At 40.1% G+C, this 21,122-nt stretch overlaps 1 protein-coding gene across 2 annotated transcripts; it reads left to right on the top strand.

Annotated features, from left to right (window-relative positions):
* The first annotated feature begins 8,943 nt into the window (after positions 1-8,943).
* On the top strand, positions 8,944-16,660 carry oprk1 (opioid receptor, kappa 1). Of its 2 annotated transcripts, none has more exons than XM_075483091.1 (5): positions 8,944-9,149; positions 9,511-9,875; positions 10,008-10,337; positions 12,766-13,118; positions 13,821-16,660. In XM_075483091.1, the coding sequence occupies exons 3-5, from the start codon at positions 10,093-10,095 to the stop codon at positions 14,354-14,356; spliced, it is 1,134 nt and encodes a 377-aa protein (XP_075339206.1). In that variant the 5' UTR covers positions 8,944-9,149; positions 9,511-9,875; positions 10,008-10,092; the 3' UTR covers positions 14,357-16,660. The 2 variants fall into 2 exon arrangements, with proteins under 2 accessions (XP_075339206.1, XP_075339207.1); XM_075483092.1 differs by having other exon boundaries at positions 10,005-10,337.
* The last annotated feature ends 4,462 nt before the right edge of the window (positions 16,661-21,122 follow it).

The following is a 21,122-nucleotide window of genomic DNA, read 5'->3' as shown; positions in this document are numbered from 1 at the left end:
ATGGAGGTGCATGATAATTACTCTCTTGCTGGGCTGTGTTCATTCACTCCAGGTTGGAATGTCTGCCTGCACTGAATCATTATTGCTCTGGAAGGACCTGGCGGTTAAAGTAGAATTAGTAAAATCGAACTTGAGGTGGATAACTCAATGGAGATTGTGGACACACACGGATCCCTGTGGTTTGAAAGGACTGAAACAGTCGGTCATGGTTAAACGCCGGTGGCAGCTTTATCTGCTCTCTTAGTTCATAGTGAAGTCTGAATACAACCCACAAAAAATGTATATATACATATATATATATATATATGTATATATATACATACATATATATATATATATACATACATACATATATATAAATATACATACATACATATATATACATACATATATATATATACACACAAATATATATATATATATATATATATATATATATATATATATTTATATACATACATATATATATATATATATATATATATACACAAATATATATATATATATATATATATATATATTTATATACATTTTTTGTGGGTTGTATTCAGACTTCACTATGAACTAAGAGAGCAGATAAAGCTGCCACCGGCGTTTAACCATGACCGACTGTTTCAGTCCTTTCAAACCACAGGGATCCGTGTGTGTCCACAATCTCCATTGAGTTATCCACCTCAAGTTCGATTTTACTAATTCTACTTTAACCGCCAGGTCCTTCCAGATATATATATATATATATACACATATACACACGTGTGTTACCGGTGATGTGATATGATACCAGTGGCCATTAACTAAACTGTAGTCAGTATTTACTTGCTTGCTAGCCCTTCTCACTTTGCTGATATTTGACAACAGGAGAAAAGGCTGCTTTTTCCACTTTAGGAGGGTTAGTTCATTCGTAGGGCTCTCAAAATTGAGACCCTTGTGAGAAGGTTGTTTTTTCACTTACTTTCACCTTGGAGACCACAGTTTGAGGCCCTTGTAAGTCAATGACTTTTTTCTGTTTTGCCCTGACTTGATGTTTTGCCAGATTCTAGGCACCAAACAACTTGGACAGAAGATCTTCGGTTACCTTAAGCCGTGCCCTTTCACAATGTTAACCCAGCACAATGAGGGGTATGCAGTGGGTCACAGGAAGATGGTTCTCACAGAGATATAACATTTCCATTTCTGTACCTTGGTATGGTGAAGATCTCATACTTCGAAGAAAGGAGAAACGGTTCTTTCTGGCAGATTCTGTGGACCTTTGTTTAATTTCAAAGGTACAAAATCATTGCTGACAACTAAAGATACATAATTAACTTCCTTAAGGTAGATTCAAACAGTATCACTGTTCAGTATCACGTTGCAACAAGAAGGATCCCAAATCTTTGTTATGGCCTTACTGTCTGGAGTTTTCTTGTTCTCCCTGGATCTATGTGGATTTTTTCAGGGAACTCTGACTCTTCCCACAGTCCGGTGCATACATTTTTAATTGTTGATTCAAAACTGATGGCAGTGTCTAATGGATACATTTCTGCGCCATTACATAAAAGGTATTACATGTTTTTATCACTTATTGTGTAGAGCTGTTCTTTCAAAGAAACTGTCAAGAAGGTACAGAAATGGACAAATTAGTATGTCACTTGGACCCTACAGTGCATTCATGTGTTTCTTGAAAGCTTTTAGGTGAGAAATAAACCAGGCACTTGCCTGCTACTTGGCTGAAACAGTTAGTTTAAAGGGGACATATTATGCAAAACTCACTTTTTGCGGGCCTTTGTGTTCATATTTGGGCCTCTACTGTTCTTTTAAACACTCCAAGCGCGAAAAAAACTCATTCATCCATTTTCTGTAGGTCAGTAGAAAGACTTTGGTGTCAAGAATAATATGCTGCTGTGAGCCATTTGGATGGCTCCCTTATCCATACGTCACTCCAAGGGAATTTGCATAGACCTGTCGAGTCCCCACCCACTAAATTAGTTGAAGATCCGCCATCTTGTATCGAGCATCGAGCATACGAGCGCAATGGCTACGAAAGGAAAATCACACATAAAGTGTTGTGTTGTTGGCTGCACGGAGCAACACAAATCTTTTCTGTCCATGAGCGAAGTGGTGAACCCATCCACGCAGTGAACATGTGGAAGCCTGCCGGGGGACCGAGGCTCGCCTTCAGCTCAGCGGGACCTCGCGCTGCTGTCGCCGTGGTCACCTGTCTGCTGGTGGCCGGGATGCTCGTGCTCACTGGCGGACACCAGAAGGATGTTTTCTCAACTTATTTCAGGGTCTGGCCCGGGAGAGGAGAGCGGTGAGCGGCCCGGCGTGGAGGAGCACTCCCCCTCGGCCGGAGGAGCAGCTCACACAGGCTGACCTGTTCGTGGCTGTGAAAACCACCGGGAGGTATCACCGGCAGAGACTGGAGCTGCTGCTGGACACCTGGGTCTCCAGAAACGCACCATAGGTGAGTCAGGCTGGAGACTGCAGAAGCTCTGCACTGAAAACAAATGAACACTTAAAGCTGCGGTCGGCAACTTTTTTTTAGTCATATTAGCTTGAACTGTCATGGGATTCTGGAAGTAGAATATTAAATAGGCTGTTTAGGAAAAACAACGAAATCTGTAGCTCCCTCTGAAGCCTGTAATCATGCTTGCAAAAACCGAGCGCTCCCGGCTGTTTTTAACCAATCAAGTTAGGGTGGAGGAATCCTACCCGTCAATCACAGCTTGTGCACACGCTGCTGAGCGTGAGTCTGCCCCAGCTTGTGTGCGCTCACACTGGTGTGATATCACGTGCACAACCTCGTCCACAGAGGGGGAGGGGTTTGGGGGGCGATTCGGAGCTTGTTAGAGGTTGGGGGAGGGACCTGAAAGTTGTATCAGTTCGAATTTTCCGACTTTAGACTCGCAATTTGGAAAACCTGCCGACTGCAGCTTTAAAGGTGGGGTCTGAGATCTTGGATAAACGGTTCCTGCAAGCTATATTTTTGAAAATACACAACCTTGCCTCTCCCTTCAGCCCACAACCCTCGAAACCACGCCTTCAAAACACGAGTCCCGAATTGTTTGCGCGACGTGATTACATACAAAGTCATACAAAGACGCGAATAGACGCGGATTCGAGCCGGCGGCGCGAATAAGGCGAATATCGCCGCGCGAGTGACAAGATGCGAATTCGCGCGAGTTCAGAAAATCCAACTTTGCCGAAATATTCGCGTCACAACAGCCTATCAGCATTGAGATTCTGGACGACAATGACGTGGAGACAGATGGACAGGCGCTCCGCAGCTGAAATGGAGTCGTGTCTGGGTGACATCATCCGGAGGTGCACTCAGCTCGGAGAATTTCACCGCCTTCTCCAGGATTTGCGTCTGGATGACGGCCGCTTCCATCGGTATTTCAGGCTCACCAGGACCCAGTTTGATGACCTGCTCGGGAGGATCGGTGCCGTGATCTCTCGGCAGGACACCAACTACAGGCGCTCCCAGTTGAAATGGAGCGTCTGTAGTTGGTGTCCTGCCGAGAGATCGCGGCGAAAATTCGCACCGCGTCCGGTGTGAACGCACCGTAATTCATAGGGAATAGATAGATAGATAGATAGATAGATAGATAGATAGATAGATAGATAGATAGATAGATAGATACTTTATTGATCCCGAAGGAAATTCAAGCATCCAGTAGCAAGACATAATAAAGCAATAAAAATGTTTATACAATTATAAACACTTTAAAAACAATCTAAGAATTTAAAAAAACAGTTTAAAAATACACTCTCAGAAAATAAAGTACAGAATTGTTCTTTTTAGAGGTACGATGGCTTGTCACTGGGGCAGTACCCTCTGAAGGTATAGTTTTGTACCCTTATACTGAAGTAGCCTAACACAGACTGTCTATTGTACCCCAGCATGTAGAAAAAAAGGTACATATGTACCTTTTACCACTTGAGTACATATATGTACCTTTTGGACCCTCAAAAAGGTTCATATAGGTACCTTTAGGTCCAACAATTAACCCTAGGGGCTACATTAGTATAGATTGTACCTCAAAGGACAAAAAAGGACTTGTACTGTACCCCTATTTCTGAGAGTGTACAAAGTGACCAGTGAAGTAAGACGAAAGTGAAATATAAAGTGATCAGTGAAATTCAGAAGTGTCATCACTTAGATTTAAAATTTAAAATGCTAGCAAATACTAAATGTTGTAAAGAGATGTCATTATGTTTCTAAAAATAACCTTATTAGGCTACATAGTTGTGGCAGACTAAACATGGTAGGCTGACAACTAAGGAGAGATGCGATGGTAACAAATAAGTATATTTAAAAAGTTGACTTAACATTCAGAAACCGCTTGCTGCATTCTTGCTGTTTGTGCAGGTGGATCCTCTTCCTCTTGTTCGGGATCGGGGTCCGACTCAGGGTCAAACATATGTGGTTGGGTACCGGCTCTGTTTGCTGTCATTTTCACGCGTGAAACGCGCAGGTAAACAGTACACGCAGCCGGAGGCTTCTCATGAGCAGGGCGGGGCGTGGCCAGCAACAGCTTATTCGCATAAAAGTGACAGAGCCCTTAAACAGCTCAATTTGGGAGAGACTGAAACTGGCAAGAATAGAGCTGGTGAAATCTCTTTATGTGAGAGTGATTTTGTGCAAAGAACTTCATGAACATGTTTTGTATAGCCCATAGACCAATTCTAACTTGTTTAAAAAGAGGTAAAATATGTCACCTTTAAAAATGTTGTCTCCTCTTTTTGATGTTACCCAGACATCAATCAAAGCTTGTTATAGACTGTAAATAGGAAGTGTTTAAATAACGGATCATGCGGATGCATGCCATGACTCTAAGGGGTACATAGAAAAATTTAAAAAACATCACAATGAGATGCATTCAAGCTTATCAATAAAAACAATGATGTGTTTTAGACTGAGCATGACTGACTGTCATCGTGTGTGCAGATAAAGTAACTTCAGTTCCACTGTTATCATAGTTTGTCGATCTGCCATGTCTCAGTATGTTTGAGGGTTTAGCTAAAGCCAGACAGGCTTTAGCTCCTAAAATTGTATTTTGTTTCTTGTTATTTCAAGCATTTTGTGTTGTTGGAATCTGTCTTGTACAGTGAGTGCATCATATCGTATCTGTTGGACTGTCCTGGAGAATTCATCCTGTGGCCTTCACATATGAATCAGCCCACATGGTGTTACAGGCAGCCGGGAGAGTTTCATTTTTTGGATTACATTCTGTGTAGGCACTGACAAAAAAAAAAAGCAATAAATGCATGCATCCATATTCCATTTAATGCCTTCTTTTTCGTTTTCTGAAGTCGTTCTATGAAAGCTACAGTAATTATGAAAAGCTACAAACAAAATAAATGTATTTCATATGCAAAACATGCCTGATTGTACAACTAACATTACTAACTCTGTATGATGCAGCAGGGACAGCTAATTAAGAGAAGGCTGTCAAAATGCACTCATATGTGGTTAACTATGTCCAAATGTTGCCATATTTTAAAACATTTCGTTCCAATCTGTTGTCCTCTGAGTAGAAGCAGAGCATTAGCACCAGACTCCAGCTCAATCCTCAGTGAGCTCAACACAATGAATGCTGATCACATTTTCACAAACCAAAGTCAGAGCTGAATCGCACACCATCTGGATACCTGGATGTGCAGGTGATGATCTCTGCGAGGCTGAACAACCTCTGCATGCAAAGTTTCTTTCACACCGACGCGCCAGAGGTAATTATGCTGCAGTGGTGATTGTGATATTCTTACAGATGTACGGCTGGAAAGAGCCGGCTTTAAAGATACGAGTACTGTCTTTGGGGGGGGGTTTCAAATTATGAAATGTTCAAAAAAAAATTCAAATCCATTGGCAAATTACTAACAAATGAGGGAATTTTGGCCTGTCTCTGTGACTGTTTCATGTGCTCTTCATCTCACATTCTTCCCTTTCTGCTGGAGGCCAAATGGAGTGTTAAGCATGAGGAAAAAGATTTTCTAATTTGACACGTATAAAAAAACTGAACTCTTTGCTCTGAAAGCACTAGTCTGCCTGCAGAGAGGCCGTTTAAGAAAGCCGGCAGCCACCTGAGACTGAGGTGACAGTTCACCTTTCTGCCCAACGGTGAACCATAACAGACAAATCAACACTATAGGCCTTTCAGGTTTGTGACTGTCCCTGAGCCGCAGAGTGGCTCCGGGGAAAGAGCTGGCAGGTCACAAATGCTTGATAGGGTCCATCTGGAAGGATGAAATAAACTGCCTCAAATGCAAGTGTGACAAACCTGTCGAATCGTACCCAAAGAAGACTCAGAGCTTTAAAGAAATCCAAAGTGGCTTCTAAGTAGGGCTGAATTAGCTGTGTAAATACTTGTGTTGAGGAGATAACACATTCTCATTTGGTCATAATGGGTTGTTGAGACTAGATTGATGAGAAAATAAATTAAGATTAGGTTCATATAACTTGTTTCAGCACTAGATTGAAAACCCCAGATTCTGAAAATTATACAGTCTTATCATGAAGCGACAGCATCGGGTTTATTTAAACTTAACAACCTTCTTTTAGCTTTCACATTTGCTTTTGAAAAATAAGAAGTGATTCAAATCCACGCCTTCGTCCCCTGTGAGTACCACATCACCAAGGATGTTCTCACACACACAGTAATGTATTACTGCTAATGATATGAAAGGTTATACAATTCTGTCGTCTCAAATGGGCGCCGTTGAAGTGTGGGGAGAATTGTTTGTATGCATGAAATTGGATTGGGATTAAATCACATTTGAATATATATATAGTTTCCTCGGCTAAGAGATATTTGTGTTGCCAGATCTCATGTGGGATGCTTGATGCCGAGACACCGACGAGACTCAAAGGAGTCTGAAAATGACACTTTAGTGTTATATGTTGTACAGCATGGAAGTTATGTGCCACATGAAAACAGGGGGGGCATATCACTAACTTCCCCCCAGACTCGGGACCCGCTATTAGACTCTTAAACGGTCAGTTCGGTGGCAAATTTCCTGTGACACAGAAGGCAGGAAATGACTCCAGAGTTCCACATTGCCTCTTTGAAAGGTCTCGAGGATCAACACTCACATTATTTCTCTGATCACAGGCTGTGGAGGTAATCATGGGAAGACTTCGCCCCATAAATTTGATGGGAGACGCAGCAAGCAATTTTTTTGGATGGTTGGATTATTATTATTTAATTTTCTCTGGTGAAGGAAAACTGTTATGCAGTGAGCACTACAGCCTAAAACCAGAATCAACCGACAGTGTAATAAATTGAAAGGATAAAGCTGCAATGCCCTGTGTTATCCATTCACGTTGCTGTTTTAAAGTATAAATGAGACCTCTGTGAACTGACATCCAAGATTTTGACAAATGGATAAATTCAAGCTGCAAAATAAGATTGTCTGATGAATGTATGGATGTATTTTTACAGCCTATAAAGACAATAAGGAATAATAATTGAGGTCATCATTTAGTTCTCAACAAATATCAGGTTTTACTTGGAGATTGATGACCAACCTCTGCAGTTCCCAATAGCTGTAGCTTAATTTTCAGGGTGACAAAACCTTATTTATAACCACAAAATCTGGAATCATTTTCTTAAATCTGAGACTATAACTTGAGTACATAGTTTTGGTGTTGTCGTCACCAGATTCTTTGTTACATTTTACACTTTCTGAATTCATCAGCCCCATTTCCAGCTTTACAACTGCTTTTAGGTAAACACCGCCAGAACTATTGAGCTGACCTGACAACTTATTAAAGTCTGTCCATATAAGTGCCAAGCATTCTGCACGCCATTCTTTTTCTTCTCAAACCGAGAAACATAATGTTCTCTCTTTCAGTTCATTGCTCAATCGTTACTCAGCCAGCAGCATTTATTTCCTTGTGTAACAAGTCTGACTGAGTGTGGGTGGAGAGGCAAATACTTTTCAAATGAATCAATAGTTAAAGAATCCGATGAGTGGCCTAATCTTTATGGTTGGGGAGGGTTTTTGTCAATGTCATCTAGATTTTGCTGCAGGGAGAGAGAGGTTGGGAGCCTCTTCTTATCTCCAAATCTGCTCAGAAACTGACAGCCCTGTTTTTTTTTCTGCTGAAGCAATATGGTAATGAATGTGTAACAGGTATTACAAATGTCTCCATTTTCAAATCAAATGGGATAAATGGAAAAGAAAACAAATTGAAAACGTGATCAGCATGGTGAAATACACCTCAAATGATGAGTTTTTGTCGAATCATTTTGGAAAACGGAAACAAAAAGTGGAGTTATTTCACGCCACTGAATGCTTTTTATCAGTCTTAATGCTACAAGTATCATAAAACCATTAATTGAAGCATTCAACAGAGTAAGCGGCAGGTTTTTTAAAAAAAATTAAAGGTGTAAAATACAAAAAAAAAGGTATTTATCCTTGACCTCTTCCATTGGAGGCTACATTGAAATGCATTTCCCGTCCTACTGTGGAACAAAAAAAGAAAAAATGGCTTCAAGTGCTTGAAGAAGCGGAGCAGATTTCATCTGTGCATAAACAGACCTTTGGCACCGCATTATTAAGATTCAAGGTAAACACTGGAACTGGAACCCTTTGGAGAGGGGAGATTCAGCGGCTGGTTCAAGGTTCAACTAGGACCTTTGAGTGAGTTTGCATCAAATATTTTTACTCACAAACACAGGCCATCTCGCAAAGTAAAACCTGCGTTTGACAATAGGAGCACACACTGACAAAAAAAGGCTTTGTCACTTAAGCAACAACTGGCCATGATGGGTCTCTAAGCAACTACAGTAAGTGCATGAAAGGAGGGAAAGGAAACAGCACCTGCTTAATGACGTGCTGGTTGAAACATTTTGTGTATTTGTGACAGGAGAAAAAAGAGAAACTAGTTAGAGGGGAGTAGCCTGTGATTTCTGTCAAGAGGAGTCCTTTCTCATTTAAACCCTCAGGGTCTTTTCATTTTGAGCCTTCAGTGCTGTTTCTGTTACTGTGGGAGTGATTAGCGGATTCATGTTCTAAAGTGGAGGGAAAGTAGAAATGATAAAATAGACACGATGCACATGCAAGAGGGTGTGTATTCTGAGCCCACAGAGCTGAAAGGCCATGGTGGAAACTAGGTTCTTCTTCTAGTGCAGCTAAACTAATGACTAAAAAGGAGTGCTGATGAGGTAATGACCAGTTTTACTTTGAAGCTGTTCAAAATTGCTCCTGATTTTCCGTATTGTGTTCTGCTGCTTGCAAAAAAAAGGGATGCGGTAATCTGGGGGTTGCTGCCCTTCCTATACCAAATACCTTTTTTAACAAATGCAATTGTTTTGCATTGCAGTGCTAGCTGTACATGAGTTGCTAGGGAACATTTTATGGCTCCATTGATTGGCGTTTTCACATTTTCTCAAACATATGCTCATCATATTGAGGCAAACTTAGTTTTGTCATTCCTCTTAGCAGATCATGTACATATAAAAATAATTCTCAAGGTTAGCATGGCTGAATCAGGAAGCAGATGTATTAAAGGTCACATTTTCACAGGTGGGGGATCATAGGTGCTGCGTTGTGCTGGGAAATAATGGAAAATGAACAGAATTCGAATGAAGTGAGACAAAAAATTTAGGTGAGTGTGATTCAGGTGGTTATCGCACTTCTGCTGGCTGTCATATCTGTTGGCTCAGCCTCTGATGTCACTGAATGAGCAGTGCGGGCTTCCAGTCCGCACCTTCGGGGGCGCAGCGGTGGCACAGGCTGTGAATGTTTCTGCTCCTTCACCATCTACCCAGAAAACTGTCCTTTTTGCTCAATTCCCCGCATCCGGATTTCAGTGGCGGCTGTGCGTCCAAAGAGCTTCTCCTCCCCGGCTTTGGTTTATTTGAATGAACTTTTTGGAGCCAGAAAAAGAGGTAAAGTGCTGTTACACTTGTTTAGTAGTGTCCTTGAGCGCGGGCAGTTGCGCTGCTTTTCTCGCACGTAGATTTAACATATTTTGCAAATGCTGAATTTCAGATTTATTGTGTTTTCACTTTTTCAAGCAGACGTCGGATATTCAGCTGTTTCGGCCGACGTTAAACGGTCAGTTTACGCCCAGGAGCAGCAGCAGCAGCAGCAGCGTTCAGTACCATGGAGAGCGGAGTGGTGCACATCTTCAAAGAGGAGCGCTGCCCTTCGGGGCAGCCCGGGGAGTGCATCCCTAACTTCACCTGGCAGCCTGGCGTATCGGACATCTTCAACTATACTCCCAACGGCACTTGGGACGCTGAACCCGAGCCAATGTCGCCCATCATCCCCATCATAGTCGCCGTGTACTCGGTGGTGTTTGTGGTGGGCTTAGTGGGTAATTGTTTGGTGATGTATGTCATCATTAGGTGAGTTCTTATCGCTGACATATATATTCATATATATATATATTGGATATACATGGTGTGTCAAAAAAAGTCATTCCAGAAAAATGAATAACAAATGTAAAACAGAGCACCTATCTGCACGCGTTGCCCAGCTCATAAATCAGTTGGAAAATTGATGCGTAATGTGAGACTGCTGCGCATTCATGTGCAGTCATAAATGCGTTATGTTAAAGGTTCACCTGCATCCAAGTCCACCAGGGCCACAAAGGGAAATGTGCCACATCAAGTAGAAGAGGAAGACTTAAAACAAAACATGACTACATTTATTAATACATATATATTGGATTTTCTTTGATTGCACAGAGTGCACTAGTGTCACAATGTGTGTTGTTTTTCTTTTTTAGTCATTGTATTAGTAACATAATGTCTTTGTCTTTCTTTATTTCCTGGGTGGCTACAATGTGGTTTAGATTTTAACAAGGTTTGCAGGGATTCTTTACTTCCACTCAAAGCTCATCTTATCCATTTCATAGGATCAAGTGTAAATCCTCAAGTGTAGATTGGATGTCAGACTAAAGAAGTTGAAGATATAGATTACAGGTAGTAATGCAACAACATGCTGAAACTTAAAAAAAATGAATTTTTAAGTTGACATCATTAGCATGGCAACAAAAAAGACTGACATAGTTATGTAATCCTTAAAAAAACTGATGGAGCATCTCAGAATAAATTAGATTATTGCCTTCAGAAGATGGGGAGGAGTTTAATACTCTGATAGAGTGTGTGAGCAAATAGTTTAACAGTTAAACAACATTAATGTAAAATTGCAAAGAATTTGGGGATTTTTGTGTGTGTGTGTGTGTGTGTGTGTGTGTGTGTGTCTATATATATCTGTTTGTAAGGGGCAAAGCTGAAAACCATCGCTGAATGGCTCAGGTGGCTCAGAATCAAAAGCAGATTTCCTCAGTCTGATGTGGACTGAGGCAAAGAGGCAAACTGTCCTGTGGTTTGACAAAAATTAACTCTTAAAATGTTGGATATCATGGATGCTCATGTCCTATAGGCTAAAGAAGAGAGTGACCATCTGGATTGTTGAAAAACCAGAACCAGTGATGGAATGGGGTTGTATCAGTGCAAGGTGTGCAAGAGTGACACCATGGATGAAAGACATCATTAATGCTGAATGATGTATAACATACAAACAATTTTTTGAAGAACAAAATGCTGCCACCTAAATTTCTTCTTTTGAGCAAGAAAGGGCCACATTCTGCACGTGTTAAAACAAAGTGGCTCTGCTATAAAGACTTATCAGACTTATCATCCACTGAAAACATTCAGGATAATGAAATGGAAAAACATGACAAAGGTGGAGACTTTTGAGCATCTGAAATCCCTTATCAAACATGAATAAGGAAACATTTGTTCAGCATAACTACATCTGTTGGTCTCCTTACCTCATTATTACTAACAGAAATATGTTGTTAAAACAGAAGGTGATGGGACGCAGAAAACACACACTCATCCAAGCATGTGTAATAATTACATGGGTCCACAGTGCAAAAAATAGCAGTTTGACAACAAAGGTTAAAGGAATTCCAAAATTACTACCTTTCTGGGTCGTGTAACGATTTTGTGGCCCAGAAAGGACAGTGAAACTGTCACGAATATTCAAGGATTGTTAAGATGCCACAGTTTTAAGTCTGCAGCAACATTGCATGTCTGTAAATTGTAACATGCTTTTGCACTGCATGAAACTGTCACAAATATACTCATGTGCAACCACTGTATGTTTAAAAATGTTTGCAACGGATGGAGGAGGGGTTAGACTGTGACCTTAAACCACGAACTGTCAAGCAAGAGAACAAAGGTCGAGTGCAACAGCAACACTTTTTAACTTGATTGCCAGTCGTAGTTGGTCAGAGTGACGCAAATAATACATAATAAGATTTAAAGATCAATGAATAATGTGGTCAGGGTAAAACACACATTGTTAAGATAGAATATTTAGGTTAGAGGTTGCTTCATGCTGACTGAACACTGCTCTTTACAGAGCGTAATAAAAAGCATTCCCATCTCACATCTGTGCCTTTCCTGTGACATGACAAATATTTTGGACGTGTGGACAAATGTGGCTGCCGTTTATTTTTGTAAGACTGGGCTGAAACACAGATTTACAACCTCTCTGTCTGCAAGAGAGATGAAATGCAGCAAGTGTTCTGAAAAATGTTGCTGCCATCAAAATCAAGATGAGAATATATTTCTAAAAGATATAGTAATTTCAGTATTCAATGTTTTGTCATTTGTGTTGTTTTCGGCTAAATAAATAGGGTATAAACGATTGTCAGCTCATAGTTGTTGTTTTTTTCCTTTTTCTTTTTCTTTGTAGTGTATATACAATGTATACAGTGGGTGAGCTTTCTCAGGAATTTTACCTCTCTTCCAACTACAGATACACCAAAATGAAAACAGCCACTAACATCTACATCTTTAACTTGGCCGTTGCCGACGCTCTGGTCACCACCACCATGCCCTTCCAGAGCACCGACTACCTGCTCAGCTCTTGGCCATTTGGTGAGGTGGCTTGCAAAGTCTTCATCTCTATTGATTACTACAACATGTTCACCAGCATCCTCACCTTGACCATGATGAGTGTGGACCGCTACGTGGCCGTGTGCCACCCTGTTAAGGCCTTGGATTTCCGCACCCCCGTCAAGGCAAAGATCATCAATGTGATCATCTGGGTGCTGTCGTCCGCTGCTGGGATCCCTGCCATGGTACTCGGAAGCACTAATACCAATAACGGTACATTGGCTTTTGCCTTGTTCTTACCCCTTCACTTATGTTAAGTAGGATTTTGCAGCAAGTTCTTCTTCTCATTATGTTTGCACATTAACTGCATTGGGACTTTTCTTTGGGGGGGGGGTTCCAAACCTCAATTTCATGAACAGGACACAGATTTGATTATTCTACAATAGCAAACTGACAAACTAAATGGGTGATTGAAATGTTTACTCTCTCAGGGAGAGCTCTACCTTTACCAAATGATATTTGACTACCTTCCAAATCTAATCTGAGCTTAAGCTTTCTGAATTAACAAACGTTAAACATCAAGATGTATCACATTGTGATTTTAAGCAATCATTAAGTGGTGTAGCATCAACCTGGTTTGTTGGTCCAAACTACTACTACGTTCCCTTGTGAAAGGAAGTTTCATGGTACCCAGAGGATCAACTTTAGTGGCTTTGGTGATCATCTGACTTCTCATTTGTGATGCAACTTTTGTTGTTTTATCAATGGCATGTCTGAACCCAATATAATGACTATGGCGGTTTGTTGTAAAATGTGATAAAAAATTCATGCTCCCCTGATGAGGAGCTTTAATATCTTTTCTTCCCACTCTCTTTTGTTGTACTTTATTAACTAACTTTGGTGATTTTATCCTGTAGTATTTTCATCGTACCTCTGAAATGACCAAACCTCACTTTGCTGTTTTCCCTGTAACAGGGACCACAGAGTGCGCTTTACAGTTCCCCGATCCCTACAGCTACTGGGACACCCTGATGAAGATCTGCGTCTTCATCTTTGCCTTTGTGGCACCTCTCATTATCATTACCGTCTGCTACACACTGATGGTCCTGCGGCTGAAGAGTGTGCGCCTCCTGTCAGGCTCACGTGAGAAGGACCGCAACCTGCGTCGTATCACCCGTCTGGTCCTGGTGGTCGTTGCAGTCTTCGTGGTCTGCTGGACGCCCATCCACATCTTCATCCTGGTCAAAGCGTTATCAACCAACGTGCCCGAGACCACCGCCATAATGGCTGCCTACTTCTTCTGTGTGGCGCTGGGCTACACCAACAGCAGCCTCAACCCCATCCTCTACGCATTCCTGGACGAGAACTTCAAGAGGTGCTTCAGGGACTTTTGCTGCCCTGGAGTGCAGAGACACAGTGACTGTCAGGGAGTGAGCAGAGTGAGAAGCACCTTGCGGGATCACACATGCCCTACTGAAGCTCGGGGGGATAAGCAGGCCCGGCCCGTATGACTAGCCATGGACATGTCCTCTATGCCTTATCAAAGCTGGGAGGACTCAAATGATCTATGTTTGACTCAAGTCACGACTGCCATCTGAGCAGGAGTTGTCCCCCTCAATGAAAAGACCAAAACCAACAATGATCTGACTGTACCCTCCAAATACTCTCTGTTCTGCTGAAAGTGTTTTAATCCCCTGACAGAAACAGTTCCCAAGAAACTAATTGTCTTAGTTCATAGTGATAATAATAAATTACAGAGCCTTTTATTTTACTAAACAAAATATATGGCACAAGCGGTTTTTAATTCCAGTGCGTAACATTTAGAGGTGGCCGAAATATTTTCTTCACTTTGTTTCCCTCTGTGTGAGGCCACTTCCTCGAGGCCCTATGTTGCTTACCCATCTTTCTAAAGTAGCGTAAAACTGAAAATTATTAGAAGAGAGCTCTTTTTTTCTTTTTATTTCTTTTGTCTAGTTTTCAGCTGTACTTTTTTCTAAATGCTCAGAGAAAGAAGCAAATGCAAATGCAGTCTGTAAGTTGGCCTCTAGATGTCCCTAAATCCTGCAACCTTCCTCTTTAGATTGAAAAAAAATGTTGGTCCTACACTGTGAACAGTTTTGAACCACAGTTTTTTCAGGCTCATTTCATTGAAGTTTCTGGCAGTGTACTTTTGTAGATTCAGTCAATATCATTTTGTTGTTAGCAATTAATCAATTTAATTTGTTCTTTTTCAATCTACAGAGGCATGAAATGGTTTCAGGTAATCTTAGATAATTAACAAAAGTATTGAGACATTGGTTTTGGTCTTTCTGTGGGATTTGTTTTTATTAAGATGACTATAGGGACACCAGACTCCATCTTCAAAATTGAATTTAGATTAAAAGCTCATGAGAAGGTAAAGTGCAAAGCTGCCTTTGGGAACAGCTCGACAACAGTGCAGATCATTGTATAGCATTTCATAATCTATGACATCCAACTCTTCTTCACATTACTGATATCAACAATGCAAAATGTTTCTGAGGTTACACTCACATTTTGTTCTCTTTGTTCCCTGCACATTGCCCTTCAAGCTGTCACATTATAGGGAATTATGTGCTCCTCACATGCACAAAAGATCAAGTGATGCTTTAGGCGCAGGGTGGAAACAAGTGATTGTCTCTGATTATTTTGGGAACAACATGCATCATGAACATTGTTTTAAGCTTACTGTGTTTTATGTGAATTGTAGTTTTGGTGCCTTGCAGTATTGTAAATTTGTGAGCAGCATATAAATCTCGAACATTTAATAACCTCTCAGGGATCATCCTCTGTAAATCATGACTGAATCGCAGTATTTTCTCCTTCATTAGATGATTGACTTGACTCACTCTCAAACATCAGCAGCCGTCGTACTTTTAAAGCTGAACTTTCCTCTGTTACAAACTATTATTGTGTCTGACACTGCTCAACACCTCTTAACATTTTCAGCTTTGAGTCTGTGTGTCATTGTGCACAGTGTCAACATTGCACCTTTTCACCTTGTCTGAAATTACAACTACATGGGTAGAGGGCTCCAAGGCAAAAGCCATTATTACTACAACATACATGTAATTTAAGATTTATCTAAACTGACTATTGATCTTGAAACAGCTCATCTTCATGCTTACTGTTATTTTCTGATAGATTTAATTTCTGCAGCTTGATAACTGTGCATTTTTTAGTGTGCATTAACTGCAGATAGATGTGATATTGGATAGATGTTTGAATAGCAGCATGCAGTCTTTTTTAGCTTCATACAACGTCTTGGACTCCTTTTCTATTTAATTATGATGGTTGTTTAAAAAAGAAAAGTCACGTGGTCAACTGAATTTCATTTTACAACTTGTTGATATTGAGCTAACCATCAGTATATTTATCTCTTTAAGTGTAATACTTCTAGACGACAGTAGTTATGGCAGGAAAGGTGTTTTTGTGCCATGTTTGTGTGCCTTCTGCCTTCTTTAAGGTCAGCAATTAGTCACCTCCATTTTCCCGGTCTTTGAGCTTACCTCTTAAAGTATTGTAGTGTTATGTCAGAATATTAAAGTCGAACAGAGGAAATCTCTCTGTTTGATTGATTAATATGTGTGTCTCTGGCAATGTGTAATTATTCCGCTGAAACTGTAACTAGATTGCTTTCAATTCTAACTGCATTTAGAAACAGAATTCAGAATTCGGCCCAAGTCTGAGCCTTGTTTGTGTATAATGTGCTGCTGCTGTATCTGTTGGATATTTTAATGTACCTTTTGGCTTTGAATGTTAAAAACAGGCTTCATACGTTGCACAACTATGTCCTAATAAAGCTGTAAAATTGGTTTGAACAAGTTGCTCTGAGAAGGATTTTGTGTCACTTTGGTTGTCAACCACATCTATGCTGGTTCTAAGAAAACAAATGGTGCCACAATTCAACCATGACACTGCAACCAATCTTATGACTGATTCTCTTTCTCAATCTTGTATTAGCTCTACGCAACTCTCATGCAACAGTAGCGTTTCCATGGTGAGCAGGCTGGCTGAAAGCCAGAGATCCAAAGACTGTTGTACTAATCATAAAGCATTTTCTGGTGTGACCTTGCAAAGGAAGGAATTTGCAGTTAAACTTACGTCCCTGTGTGAGGAGCCTAAGAATATGTAAAAATCTCTTTTATCCACATACGGTTGATGTTCCTTGCTTTTGTGGCACAAGAGCCTCAAAAGCATACACAATGTTCGAGCGGCTTAGCCAAAGCAGCCTAACATTAGTTTCAGTTAACTCCTCTCAATGATTCAGTCATCACTACTGCTCACTCCCCCCATCCAACTCCTTTAAACCACTCAGATTGTAACCTGTCCGTGCAGGCACTCAGCAAACAAAGAGGAAGAGATTCTAGAAAAATACACTTGTTGATTTCAAATACCCTACAGCTACGTGTTGACAAAGATGTCAGGTGTGTGTGATCTCAGGGAGGATTCAGGGCAAGTCATGATAAACAAGCAGCCTGCAATTTACAAAATGAATACCCCCTAAATGTCAAATCATTCTGAATCACTTCTCAGTTATTGCATTTTTTTCAATGTTGATAAGTAGAGCATTTCCTTTGATGAACAGTTAAAACTGAATAGACCATACAGAAAACACAGGCCCCACGATGTTGCAGCACTTATCCGTATAGAATGGTTATCAATGGGAAAGGTTTGACAGCTAAGGTGGTGTGAGGGACGTCTGTAGAACATGTCAAAGGGGTCAGAGTGAGTAAATAAGGGCGTGTCAATGAAACAGATTTTGAGAAGATGATATTTATAGATATCGTTTTGAAGATATCTCAGAGTCTCTACAAGCTTGGCAGGTGAGAATATTCCAAATTGACAAGAAATATTACAGAAGAGATTCTAAAGAAGAAGAAAGAGAAAACTATTGCCTGCCTAAGTACGTCATCTTACTCGAATCCAAGTGAAAAAAAGTGAAAGACACTGTATGCAATACATGCCCAACCTGAAACTGAAAACAAAATGCTTTTTAAAAATCGTGGAGAGAATATTTCCTGAAATTTGTGCAGCAGTGGTTTGTTGGTTAATCTTAAAAATTAAAATGTTAAATTCTTAATGTTAGTTGTTGTCCAAGTCTGTGGGCTTATGTAACGCTTTTTTTTCCCGTTTTGTTTTCATGTTACTTCTTATTTCCATAATTTCTGTGTCAGGCTTTGATAGGTTCATGTTGGGTTCTCTGTTTTGTTTGAACTGTATTCGTACTTCAGAACTTCGGTCTGTTCCTGGGATTGTCTTGTTTTCTGTTCTCCTTGCCCATGTGGATTCTATTACCACACTTACCTCCTGTTTGTCGTTGGCGCCTTCATTACAAATACTCCCTCGTTTCCTTTGTTCTTTACTACCATGGATTGTGACAGTTGTTCATTTTACACAAGAGCAATTATCCAAATTTTCATCTTAGATCTAATACAATTATTGAAACCTAACTCAATTTAGAATAATTCGAAATTCAAGTAAATCTCCTTTGCAGTGCACTCACTTAAGTACTGTGGTGTGTTTTGGACTACCAGGATTATACAGTGTTTGAGCTATTATCGTCAGCTAGTTGTTTCAGGGAACCTTTTTGGAGTACTAAAAGCCTCCATGTCTCTTTCATCCAAAGTGCTGTTCATATGCTTGTAGGCACTTAGTGCCCTGGAAGAGTTCCTTTTCCACTGACACATTTACATTTTGAATATTTGTACTTGGCATGAATTTCCATTTTCCTGCTCTGGCTTTGCATCTTACTGCTGTGACTTTGTATTCTGACATTATGTGAAGCCGTGCTGCAGAACAAATGTCCCGCAGTTAGAACATCCGGATGACTTTGAACATTGTAGAGGTCAGGATAGATGGCTGGTTCAACAAAGCATTTGGGCATACAGTTTGCAGCACATTTTCTTTTTTTTGTTAAGGCAGTGTAAAAAAATAAATAAATTTAAAAAAAATAAAAAAGTAAAGCAACCAACTGTCCCGATGTACCCCAAACCTCAGAGTGACCAAAGACTCGAGATTCACCCATCAGTATTGACCGCATTGATGGAGTCTTTATTGATTAATTAATCAGTTCAGTAAAGAAAGAAATCTTGCCTTATAAAAGTGCTTAAAATTAAGTTAATTATAACTAAGAGCAGATCAGAAACAACGTGAATTATTTCTAAAGGGCGCTTGTAGATGTTTTGGAAGACATGTAAAAAAGAAATTCCCCCTGACTGCAACACTAAGAAAGTATTCTCTAATTCTGTTTGGATGACTTGCTAAGGGGCTGTCAGGGCTGCTGAGAAGCTAAGCCTGGCCTCAGTGGCGCACTCCTGCAGAGTTGTTGATTTTATTTTAAAATTTCTTTGATCCATGTTTTGTGACCAGCTGATATTTGTACAGTCCTCCAGGACGAGTCGACGTTCTTTACAGCAGCTGACAGCACTAATGGTGCACAGATAAGAGCTATTCTCAGAGTTTTGAGAGGCAAATTAAATAATTTTGTCCTTGGCTGCACTGATGAAGCTGTCAGCCGTAATTACCAAGATTACTTCATTTTTTATCTTTTTTCAACGCTCTGTCTCTCAAGGTGCATGCGAACGAGCAATTCATTTCACATATCAGGTTCTTTAATGGGCTCTTGTTCATAACAAGGATCCAACGGAGCCTCACTGTTAAAAAGAAAACAGGTCATACAGGACTTGCTGCAAAAAGCGTCATTCTTAAAAACAAATGTTAAAAAAATAGATCTTGTAAATGCTGGTTAACATTTTATGTATTAGTATTATGTTTTTTAAAGGAGCATTAATCCAAACCCCTGTTTGATAACAAACCCAACATAAAGGGTTTATGAGTTGTAACTGGTGGCATTACTTGTGGTTCATGAATTATTTTGTTATGCTTGATAGATTTCTCATTAAAGAAATACTGAGGCTCATAGATTATGTGAAAACCTCTTTGGCTGTTACTGGTTTGTCTGTTCTCTATGTTGGAAGCTGTCAGGTCTGCGGTTGTGACTGTTAGCAAAACATTGATAAATGGATTTTGGACCAGAAGCTTCGGCGTACCCGTCTCAGAAGGTGAGTGGTGTTATTACCACTGGAGAGGTTTTTTTTTTCCAGATCAATCAAGATGACAAAGTGTCAGTGTCATGCTGAAGGAGGACAAACACCAGAAAGAACTTGGAAACCCAAAGGAACGGCTTAAAAACCTGACCTGTTTCCACGGTTACAGAGACACAGATGTAATATCTGATTTCCCCAAGTATTACACCCTGCAGCCCAAAGCAGTGTCTGAATAACAAACCCATGTTTGATCAATTCTGATTTCAGTAATACAATAAACAATAATACTTCTCTATGTACAGTATTCTCAGACTCCTCATATTTTAAGACACATTATTGAGCAGCTCAACCAAAAGGCAACTTTTTCTAAATTTTGTTTAGAGCTGCAAAGTATAAACCAAAAACCTTCAGTTGATAGACATAAAGTATTAAATCAAAAGATGTATTTATTTTGACTAATAACAAGTCATTTTTACAAACAAAAGTGTCAAACATTTGCTGCTTCCTCATATGTGATAGTGAATAATTTTTTCTGTTTACTAATGCTTTGTCATTACTTCAACATTGTGGGCATTTGTATTAATGTCCTTGATGTTTTCCAAGGACATTAATACAAATTTCTTATGTTCTATAATTCCGATAACTCTGGTGAACGGAATAATAGAGATATAGAAAAAACATTACATAGGTCAAGTCAAATAGCTGCTGCCCTGGTTGTCATGAAGCTCCTCCAAAGTTATCAGGTTAACTGAGGAAGGAAAATCCCCACATTTATCATGTGACCCTCTGGAGGCGGTGTGACCCCCAGCTCACGCAGTTCTTAATAAAATTCATAGTTTAGCCTACCTGTGCCAAATTTTGATTCATTGTAAATTTTAAAGTTGACCAGTATGTTTCTTTTGTTTGGAAATGATGGAAACATGTCAATATTTACTTGTACTAAGTTATATTGGTCAGATATGACAATCTGCAGATAACAATAAAGATACATTTGGTTGTACAGCAGCTGTGTTTGTCTGTTTCTAAATGATTTCCATCCACCTCTCAGTAATCCTTGGCAAAACCTCTCATTTACAATCACTGCAACAATATCATAGCTGATAAGCTGTCTCCATGTCTCTGCTGTCATTTTGGACCACTTCTCTTCTTGACTGATCTTCAGGTTTTTGAGGCTAGAAGCAGATCTGTGCCATAGTCCTGATTTTTGTTT

Source organism: Odontesthes bonariensis, chromosome 14 (assembly GCF_027942865.1).
Source record: "Odontesthes bonariensis isolate fOdoBon6 chromosome 14, fOdoBon6.hap1, whole genome shotgun sequence".
Taxonomy (NCBI): Eukaryota; Metazoa; Chordata; class Actinopteri; order Atheriniformes; family Atherinopsidae; genus Odontesthes; species Odontesthes bonariensis.
Note: the sequence above shows the minus strand (reverse complement) of the source record. Positions and strands in the feature narration are given on the sequence as shown.